This window comes from Chiloscyllium plagiosum, unplaced genomic scaffold (genome assembly GCF_037043375.1).
Source record: "Chiloscyllium plagiosum isolate Xiang-an unplaced genomic scaffold, Cpla_swu_hap1 HiC_scaffold_10, whole genome shotgun sequence".
Lineage (NCBI taxonomy): Eukaryota > Metazoa > Chordata > Chondrichthyes > Orectolobiformes > Hemiscylliidae > Chiloscyllium > Chiloscyllium plagiosum.
In genome coordinates, this window is record NW_028270148.1 from 73,081,995 (window position 1) to 73,093,332 (window position 11,338).

Genomic DNA, 11,338 nt, shown 5'->3' on the forward strand with positions numbered 1-11,338 from the left:
ACAGTGAGTGCAAGGAAAGTGCATGGCCCAGATGGAGATCCACTCAGATCCTTTGTGGACCAGCAGGCAGGACTACAGGCTGACATCTTTAACCTCTCCCTGCTACATTCTGAAGTCCCCACCTGCTTCAAGAACTTCACCACCAGCTCGGTACTAGGGCGTCACCGTGGCTCAATGGTTAGTACTGCTGCCTCTCAGTGCCAGGAACCCGGGTTCGATTCCAGCCTCAGGCGACAGTCTGTGTGGAGTTTGCACATTCTCGCTGTTTCTTCATGGGTTTCCTCCCTCAGACCAAAGACGTGCAGGTTGGGTGAATTGGCCACGCTAAATTGCCCATACTGTTCAGGGATGTGTGGGTTAGGTGCAACAATCAGGGGAAACGTAGAGCAATAGAGTAGGGGAATGGATCTGGGTGGGTTACTCTTTGGAGATTCGGTGTAGACTTGTTGGGCCAAAGGGCCTGTTTCCACACCATAAGGATACTACATAAAAAAAATTAAATACACACAAAATGCCTCAATTACTAGCGTCCAGTGGCTCTGACCGTCATAATTATAATCAAAAGTTTAGTCATAGCTCACATCATCTCTCGTCTCCCAGCCTGCCTCAATCCTTTGCAATTTGCCTATCAGCACAACAGGTCCATAGCAGATGCTATTTCTTTAGCTCTATAGTCATCCCTGAATCATCTGGATAACAAGGATACCTACGTCAGGCTTCTACTTATCGACTGCAGCTCCAACTTCAACATTATAATCCAACCAAACTAATCTCCAAACTCAGAGCTCAAACTAATCTCAGACACAGGTCTCTGCTCCGCCCTCTGTAACTGGATCCTCAACTTCCTGACCCAGACTGGAATCAGTGAAGGTAGACACATCACCCCTGTATGACAATCCTCAACAACGGTGCCCTGCAAAGATGCGTATTCAGCCCCCTAATGTACTCCCTGTACACTCATGACTGTGTGACCAAATTTCGTCCGAACTCCATCTAGAAGTTCGCTGATGTAGACTGGATAGATGAGACCGAATACAGGAAGGAGATACAATACTTGGTGATGTTAATCAAAGATAACAATCTCTCCCTCAATGTCAGCAAAACTAAACAGCTGATCAGGAAGCAAGAAGGAGGACATGCGCCTTCTACATCAATGGAGCTGAGATGGAGAGGATAGACAGCATCAAGTTTCCTCGGAATGACGATAACCAACAATCTCCCCTGGACCACCCATGTAGATGCAACTCAAGAAGGCACAACAACAATACCTCAAATTGCTCATGAGTTAAGGAAATTTGACATTTCCATAAGGACTCTCATCAACGTTTACAGATTACCACATAAAGCATGCATCCAGATAGAACGGCTGGGTACAACAACTACACAGTCCAGGACCGTAAGAAAGTACAGATAGTCACGAATACAGCTAACACACAAGCCAACCTCACACCCATTGAGTCCATCTACACTTCTCTTTACTGTGGAAAGACAGCCAACATTATCAAAGACCCCTCCCGACCTGGTTATAACCCCTTCCAAACTCTTCCATCAGGCAGATGATACAAAAGCTTAAACATGTAGCACCAGGTTCAAGAATAGCTTCTTCCCAGCTGTCACTAGACTGCTGAATGGACCTCTCAAAGTTAAATCTAATGTTGATCGTGCTTTTGTACACTTTCTGTGTAGCTGTAACTTGGTATGCCTCACTCTGTTAAATCACCCTATGATCTGTATGTCCTTGTATGTTGTGATCTGTCTGTACTGCAAAGCTTTTCACTGTACTTAGGTAGATGTGACAATAATAAATCAAATAAAATCAATCCCACACTCAGGACTCTAAACATTAGTTAGATGCACCTTACCTTAGGTTTTGGAACAAAGGCTCTGCCTGGAATAGTAAAGCAGCTCTTTACATTACACAAGTATTGAGCCATTATAGATAGTCTGCTTCTTTGCCTACTGCCAGTACTTGCTGTGAGACGCTGGAAAAGAAAGTATGTAATTTTAAGATCTATTGTACATATATTTAAAAACTGTTATAACCAGACTGTATATGAGCATAAAGTGAGTTCACGAACAAACAAAACAGTCACTGAGTTACATTGTCTTCAGTTACAATGAGTGAAGGCATCTTTAATTTTATTTGTATCAGACACTGATTGCAGTTATTTCATTTCTTCATAAGCAAAAAACAAAGTCACTGAATGATACAAGTTTAATTTTTAAAACAAATTTTCATCCAAGAAAACAAACGAGCTCGGCTTTGCAAAGGCATGTGGTTGCTGTCTTTCTGTCAGCATTTGCCCTCTAAAACTGACCTCAACTTCAGGATGTCAGTATTTATAGATATGTGTGGAAATCCTGATTGATGCAGTCTGCCATTAAAGCTCCACAACAGTATAACATGTTTCAGCCTCACAGCCAATCATTGAAAATAGCAACAGTTTCAACATTGCTGCTTACAAATTAGTGTTGGAAAACCCACATCTCTCAGTGTGGCTTACTTTATAGTTTGACCTTCAGCAGTGGAAATTTAGCCAATTAGGTTATGGTACCCCTTTAACTGAAAAAAACCTATGCAAAACTGTTTAGCATAATTGAACAGAAAATGGCAAAACTAATTTTAACAACATTAGTACCTAATCATTTAGTTAACACTGTCAGACTGAGCTGGACAAAGTGTAGGGATCCACAGGGTATTCCAAAATGTAGGAAATCCCAATTAGACCATCAAAACAGCCGATTTGCCTGACTTTTGCTATTCAGGACAAAATCAATTCATATCAGCTTTCATCATTAATGGAAAATTACTATTCTTTCTAACACTTAACTTTAACCACAGACAAATAGAAGAATATGCAACTGAAACCATATCCTTCAAAACCCCTAAATATACATATATTCATGACTGAAAAGAACATTTAACACAGTTACTATAGTGGAAAAATAACAGAGGGTAAACAAATTCTGAAGATCACAAATCAAGATTAAATGCAAGTTACATTTTCTCATACTGTGCTTTTAATTTTTAACACTGATGACACACTGTTGTCCACAGAGTGATGGCTGTTCTTTGTTTTGATAGTTTGTTTTAGGTTGTTTGATTTGAGAGACGGATAGACATACGGAGATAGAGACAGACAAGAGTTGGGAGTGAGGAGAAGTGTGGATGTTTTCAATTTGCAGAATGTTTCTCGGTATTACCCTGGCACCGGCCGCTCTTTAACATTCTGCATTCCAACCGCAGGGCTGTCAACTGGCACATTTTTCTTTACTCCTGGGACCACTCAAAGGGAGAATTCTCCCCTTCAGTGGTTTAAAAAAAGCAACATGGCATTGCAGAACTCAAATATATGCAGCACTTCATTTTCAAGTTGCAAAACTCTCCTGGTATTTCAGTTACATAGCAATTTCGGCTTATTGTCCCAAAAAGAAAGAGATGGGGTCTTAAACACATTCTGATAGTGTTGCTTTAAAACAACAAACTAGTACTAACAAATCAAGTAAAATTAATTTGATTTGAAGACCATTCAGTTGTCACACGGTGGCACAGTGGTTAGCACTGCTGCCTCACAGCACCAGAGAGCCGGGTTCAATTCCCGCCTCAGGCGACTGACTGTGTGGAGTTTGCACATTCTCCCCGTGTCTGTGTGGGTTTCCTCTGGGTGCTCCAGTTTCCTCCCACAGTCCAAAAATGTGCAGGTTAGGTGAATTGGCCATGCTAAATTGTCCGTAGTGTTAGGTATAGGGGTAAATGTAGGGGTGTGGGTGGGTTGCGCTTCGGCGGGTCGGTATGGACTTGTTGGGCCAAAGGGCCTGTTTCCACACTAAGTAATCTAATCATGACAGCAGTAATGCTTTTGAGCACAAAAAAACAAAATTAGCTAATCTGACAGCCCATTAAGCAAATACTTGACAGCCACTTAAAAGGGTCCTGTAGCAAAAACAGTGTCCCTGCAGCAGCTTCAAAGGAAATTTACAAAACTAAATTTAAATATGAAGCCCAGGCCATTGCTGCATTTTAGCCCTGCAGCAGCTACATAGCATGTAAAACCCAAATACTAGTGGCCAACACATGGACGTAACAATGGAAGAAAGGCAGATATATAGGTATAATAACCCTCTCTATTGCCTGCTGCCTGAAACAAGATCAATGGTCACCTTGACCAGGCTCAGGGGCTGACCCACAAGGAGGTCCTTCGATATATCCTCCACCCTGCTCCACTCTACTCTGGATGACCAAAGATTAGGAACGTGGGGCTGAAATGCAAATAAAACTGAGCAGCAATCCCCTGAAAAAGTGAACTGGTAATGTAACCTCACTTAACCTGCATAACCCGTGGGCACAGTGTCTCAGTGGTTAGCACTGCTGCCTCACAGCACCAGGGTCCCGGGTTCGATTCCAGCCTCAGGTGACTATCTGTGTGGAGTTTGCACATTCTCCTAGTGTCTGCGTGGGTTTCCTCCAGGTGCTCCGGTTTCCTCCCACAATCTAAAGATGTGCAGGTTAGGTGAATTGACCATGCTAAATTGCCCATAGTACTAGGTGCATTAGTCAGAGGGAAATGGGTCTGGGAGGGTTACTCTTCGGAGGGTTGGTGTGGACTTGTTGGGCCGAAGAGCCTGTTTCCACACTGTAGGGAATCTTATCTAAAAAACTATAGAACATATGCTCCTTAAGGGATTACAGACATCCCAATAATCTACTTAATCCATGGCAAAACTCTGTAACCACGGACTTGCATTTTTCATTGGTTATGAACTCATTAAGTTGTCCAATACAAATCACTGCATCCTGATCACTGACAACTCTTTCTGTCAAGCATATCAGACACTGGCAGTACACTGAAGAAAGAGGGCTAATTTAACATATCATTTTTATTTCTAGCAGACCATTTGAATCAATTTTATGGCCTATACGTCCATAATGCAATGCAATAGATTATTCAGTGGTCTAAGAGCGACATACAGAAATGGTAAAGGCCTTCTATTAGTTGATCATATCTAATGGATTATCTACTTCCCTTTTAATGTCCACAAACATCACTTCCTTTTGGAACAATTTTCCACCACATTTCAAATCACACTTTGATTACTAAATTAATCATTCTAAAATTCCTCGTGGTAAGCAGCTATAATTACATTTTTTGCATAATTATTTAGTTTTTAAAAACAAATTCCATTTGACATTGGATGAAACCTTCGGCTCATGCTGAGACTGAGCTTGAAGGCAGAACGAGCATTTCATTTGGGGGTACAATGGCATACCCCGGTGCTGCTGCTTTAATGCCTCTGCCATCATTTACCAAAGGAAGCCCCGTGGTCAACCTTGCACACCGCAATTACCCTCCCTCTATCGTGCCAACTGAGGCCCTTAAGTAGCCAATTAATGATCATTTAAGGGCCTCATCCCAACACTGGTATTAACCTAGGGCAAAGGGCTTTTCAGTATGGCTTCTCACCACTGGGGTATTTGAGGATGGGTAGGGGGACGGGCAAGTGGAAGGGCAGTCAGGGCATGAGTGGGGAAATGGATATTGGAAAGAAAGGATCCTGCTAAATGCCACCCCTGCACTTGCTTCTGAAATCCATCCCTCTCCCAATGATCCTGACAACCGAGCTCAATCTACATTACTAACCTGCAGCCTGGTAAATGCTTTTCCTGCAGTAGCCACCACATTTGCTGTGGCACAAGAGCTGCTGGCCTGTGATTGGCCAGCAGCCCTCAGGTGGCAAGACCTGCCGCCCAGGGTCTTCAGTCAAGGGGAAGGCTCGCCATTGTCTCAACACTGTCTGATTGGCTTATTGGCTAAAAAGTGGTAGCATGGGCCTCTTGTCAGTAACATCCATGCTGTCCATTTTCTCATTGAAGGAAATTTATAAATGCTTAATGTATGGTCGTTGACATAGTTCAAAATGGCATGATTTAATTGACCAAAAGAAATACCTTTTTTGACTTCTGAGTGTTTTAACTTCAAGGAATAAGCCTCACACAAATCCTGCACTGTCATTGAAACTTATAACTTACAAGGATGTCACTATGCCTATGAAGGAGTTATCCAATCAGTTCCACTTTCAGGCTTTCTATACCCCTACAACTTTTCCATCTTCAAGTTGTCTAATTTTCATTGGAAGTTACGACTTTATCAGCTTCTACTATCCTTTCAGGCAGTACAATTCTGATCATAACTCATGTGGTAAAATAATTTCATCATACCCTTTGTTCTTTTGCCAGTGCTCTTTTATTTGTATCCTCTGGTTATTGATTCTCCTGCCTGGAAAAGTTTCTCTCTGGTCAACCAAATGTTTTCTAATTTTGAACACCTCTATTTAATATCTATGTATCTCAGCTTCTCATAGAGGCTAACTAGGCTACTGCTATTCTTAGTCTTTCTACAATACCACATCACTCATCCTTGTATCAGACTAGCATACTTTTCTGTATAGAAATAATGAAGATTAACCAGAATGATGCCATGAGTTAAACTAATAAGTCAGGTTGCATAGATTAGGCATGAACTCCACTGAGTGCAGAAGATTAAAAGAGGATCTAATGAGAGTGTTTACCTCAATTATTCCCCTGATTACAACTAGTTTAAATTTGATTATCCTCCCCAACTGTATCTTTCTTTCATATTATACTTTTCACATTGTAATTTATGTCTTTGCTTCAAGTTTTGTCGATTTTGTACTTTCTAACTGCTTTCATCCTGCCCTCCTCATCCTTTCCCCAAACCCAACTTCCAAGTTTAAATGCCTTCCTATACATCAATTTTGCCCATTCATTAACTCCTTCCTGTTCAAATAGAGCATCAATCTTCTCTAGGACTGATATCAATCTCCAATAAAATGAAACTGTCTGAAATACTCTTCTTATAAATAATCCTCTAGTGACATTCAGAACACCTTGATTTTCAAGTAAGTATCAAGCAGTCAACTGCAACATTGAATGATGGTCAAAAGTTTCCAATTCCCAGAAAGAGGCAGAAGCCATGACCTGAGCTCCTAACAGCCAGAGCCTAGAAACTCCAATTATCACTTTCCAGCCCTTTAGCTGTGAGCTCGCCATTGACATCACCAGTGATACTACAGCCATCAATCATTCCATATTTAGTTGTGATTTACATCCCATTGAGGGGAACACAGCAGGCAGCAATTTTAAACTGTAACACTGACTTATTTTGTCCTTCCTGCCAGTCAGAAGATACTGACCAAGACCGTAAAACATGGGAGCAGAAATCAAGCCATTCAGCCGAGCGGGTCTGCTCTGCCATTTAATCATGGCTGATAGGTTTTTCATTTTCTCCCTGTCCAAACTTTCTTTTACAAACTCACTCCAGGTAAGTGCTTCATTTGCTTCTGGCTTTGGAGTCAACACTGCAGATGGAAACAGAGAAAGCTATATAAATGGTTCCTTTTACAATAATAAAACTAAAAATGAGTGTTGAGAGAATGCTGCCTCAATTCAAGCTCTATGTTTGACACTAGAAATATCAGCTTCACTGTTTTTAAAAAAAACAAGCAGTTAGCCAGGCATTTCTCAGTTTAAAAGAGTAAGCAGTGAGCTGGGGAGTCAGTGGTGAGCCAGGGTATGAGCACAAGGCAGAGCCTTGGTGCTGAAGTCACAATTCCCAGAGAGAATGAGGCAAGGACAACTTTATTAATCTTCATACTGTTTTATATGATTTTAATACTTTTTATGCTGTTTTTAGTGTTGATAGTTTTGAAAGTCTTATTTTTGTTTTAAAGTACATAAGGGCTTTAAGTTCAGTGATCCAAAGTAGAAGGGCCCTAGAATTAATATTGTGTGAATTCAAGAGCAATCTATGCATTTAAGTCAAAGGTTTAGAAGATAGAAGGAAAACTAAAGGCCATGGTATGCTCCTCCTGCTCCTTGTGCCTACAGAACATTTGTTAGTCAGAGTAGAAATAGCAGGATATATCTGACGGATTTGTGGTTGATGAGGTAGTGCTACAGGGAAGAGTTTCAGTTTCCTCAGGTATTGAGATCGGTTCTGGGGTAGTGGCAGCTATACACGCTGGACAGATTGGACCTGGGCAAGAACAGAATTGATGTCCGAGGGAATATATTTGCAAGTTTTGGCAGGAAGGATTTAAATTAAAATGGAAGGAGGATAGGACTGTATACACGGAGACAAATGACAGGAAAATAAGGACTAAAATAAGACGACAGAATGGGAAATAAGAAGATAGGCAGTAAATTCAAGGACTATAATTGAGCAGGGGCACAGTGAACAGGACTAAGAATGGTAAAAAGACAAGCATTAAGGCCTTGTGACTTAACACATGGAGAATTTGCAACAAAATGGACAAACTGTACAAGAGATCTAAATGGATCTAAATGATATAGTGCAGATTACAGAGATGTAGCTGCAGGATGCCTGGGAATGGGAACGGAATATCCAGGATTTTCAATTTTTAGAAAAGGCAGACAAAAAGGAAAAGGAAGTGGGATAGTGCCGCTGATAAAAAAGGAAATTATTGCCTTTGTAAATAATAATATTAGCTGTGGTGATGTACAATCGATGAGGACTGAGCTGAGAAACACCAAGGGAAAGAAAACAATAGTAGGGATTGCACAGAGCTTCCCATATTGTAGTAGTAATATTGGGGATGGCTTAAAAAAAGATAATTAGAGATACAAGTAATAGAGGTACAGCAGGAATTCTGGGTGACTTCAACCTGATTATCAATTGGGCATATCAAATCAGATGGGATTGGAACGGTGATACTAAAGAGGAGAAAGTGAGGTCTGCAGACGCTGGAGATCAAAGCTGAAACTTTATTGCTGGAACAGCACAGCAGGTCAGGCAGCATCTAGGGAAATTTAGAGGCAGAGAGCTTCTTCAAGGAAGGCATCTTTGTAAGAGGATTCGCAGTAGGTTCTAGATTCCCTAGATGCTGCCTGACCTGCTGTGCTGTTCCAGCAATAAAGTTTCAACGGTGATACTAAAACCGATTAGTTGATAGAGAGGAAACAGTCCTCAAGGAGTAGGAACAAATTGGTCTTTTCCTGAGTGGCAGGTAGTGCCTAGAGGGGTAAAGCAGGCTCAGTTCTTGGACCTCATCTATCATTAATTTTCATGATATAGAAGAAAACATTAACATTCCCAGACAAGGTGAAAGAGAGTTAAAACAGATGCTGGATATCCACGTGAAGGTACAAGGTTTGCACAAAATTAGATTCAACAGAGAAGTATCTGCTTCAATACTGCCAAAGTCAGAAGTCACACAACACTGGGTTATAGTCCAACAGATTTATTTGAAACCACAAGCTTTCGGAGCGCAGCCCTTTTGTCAGGTGCAGTGACAGAGAACAGACCACAGACACAGAGTTCCTAGGCAGACAGAGGGAGATCAAGGGCATAGAGATCAAAAGATCATATAACTGGTTTGGGTGGAGTTAAAGAAATAAAGTCTCTGCATATGACCAGGTGTGTTAGACAGCGAGTTAAGTATTGACAGCTGAATAAGCAAAGGGATGACCTATAACCCGATAAAAAGAGATAATTACAAAAAAAAAATTAAAATAAGGTCGCGCTGGAGACAAACTAAATGACTGATTTTACAGATACAGAACAGTGTGGTGGGGTCACATGTAGCACAGCATGAACCCAAGATCACAGTTGAGGTTGTTGAGGACCTTGGCTATCAGCCTCTGCTCAACGATTCTGCCTTGGAGGATGCATACCCAAAGATCAGAGGCCAAATGCCCTTGGCTGCCAGACAGTTAGCCATGATTGATGTCTGCAAGGGTCTCACAAACTTGATTGAGTTTTTTGAGGAAGTAACAAAGAAGATTGATGAGGGCAGAGCAGTAGATGTGATCTATATGGACTTCAGTAAGGCATTCAACAAGGTTCCCATGGGAGACTGATTAGCAAGGTTAGATCTCATGGAATACAGGGAGAACTAGCCATTTGGATACAGAACTGGCTCAAAGGTAGAAGACAGAGGGTGGTGGTGGAGGGTTGTTTTTCAGACTGGAGGCCTGTGACCAATGGAGTGCCACAAGGTGCTGAGCCCTCTTCTTTTTGTCATTTACATAAATGAATTGAATGCGAGCAAAAGAGGTACATTTTGCAGATGACACCAAAATTGGAGGTGTAGTGGACAGCAAAGAAGGTTACCTCAATTCACAATGGGATCTTGATCAGATGGGCCAGTGGGCAGAGGAGTGGTGGATGGAGTTTAATTTGGATAAATGAGAGGTGCTGTATTTTGGGAAAGCAAATCTTAGCAGGAATTATACACTTAATGGTAAGGTCCTAGACAGTGTTGCTGAACAAAGAGACCTTGGAGTGCAGGTTCATAGCTCCTTGAAAGTGGAGTCACAGGTAGATAGGATAGTGAAGAAGGCGTTTGGTATGCTTTCTTTTATTTGTCAGAGTATTGAGTACAGGAGTTGGGAGGTCATGTTGCGGCTGTACAGGACATTGGTTAGGCCACTGTCGGAATATTGTGTGCAATTCTGGTCAGTTTCCTTCGGAAAGATGTTGTGAAACTTGAAAGGGTTCAGAAAAGATTTACAAGGATGTTGCCAGGGTTGGAGGATCTGAGCTATAGGGAGAGGCTGAACAGGCTGGGGCTGTTTTTCCCTGGAGCAGAGGCTGAGGGGTGACCTTATAGAGGTTTACAAAATTATGAGGGGCATGGATAGGGTCAATTCGCAAAGTCTTTTCCCTGGGATCAGGGAATCCAGAACTAGAGGGCATAGGTTTAGGTTGAGAGGGGAAAGATATAAAAGAGACCTACGGGGCAACTTTTTCACGCAGAGTGTGGTGTGTGTATGGTATGAGCTGCCAGAGGAAGTGGTGAAGGCTGGTACAATTGCAATATTTAAGAGGCATTTGGATGGGTATAAGAATTGGAAGGGTTTGGAGGGATATGGGCCAGGTGCTGGCAGGTGGGACTAGATTGGGTTGGGATATCTGGTCGGCATGGACGGGTTGGACCAAAGGGTCTGTTTCCATGCTGTACATCTCTATGACTCTATGACTGGAATAACGATGGGTATAAAGAAGTGCATGCCAAGGGTCCAACCAAAGTAATAAATAATTCAAAACTGTACAAACTAAGGTAGAGAGATCATAATTTATCAAGGTGATGGTATCAAAACTGGACAGTAAAGATGATTTTACAGATACAGAGCAATGTGGTGGGGTCATCAGCATGAAACCAAGATCACAGTTGAGGCTGTTGTCATAGGTACAGACCTTGGCTATCAGCCGCTGCTCAACGATTCTGTGTAGTTGTGTATCTTGAAGTCCGCCTTGGAGGACACATACCCAAAGATCAGAGGCCAAATTTAGGTGAA

At 41.8% G+C, this 11,338-nt stretch overlaps 1 protein-coding gene across 5 annotated transcripts in view; it reads right to left on the reverse strand.

Moving 5' to 3' along the window:
- tfb1m (transcription factor B1, mitochondrial) overlaps positions 1-11,338 on the reverse strand; it is a 77,784-nt gene that overhangs the window by 28,210 nt on the left and 38,236 nt on the right. For all 5 annotated transcript variants that reach the window (XR_006312548.2, XR_015758470.1, XM_043696148.2 and 2 more), the window contains exon 6: positions 1,863-1,982. Coding sequence is in view for 3 of the 5 variants with exons in the window: in XM_043696148.2 (XP_043552083.2) it covers positions 1,863-1,982 (120 nt within the window). In the remaining 2 variants the exon portion in view is untranslated. The remainder of the gene's footprint in view (positions 1-1,862; positions 1,983-11,338) is intronic.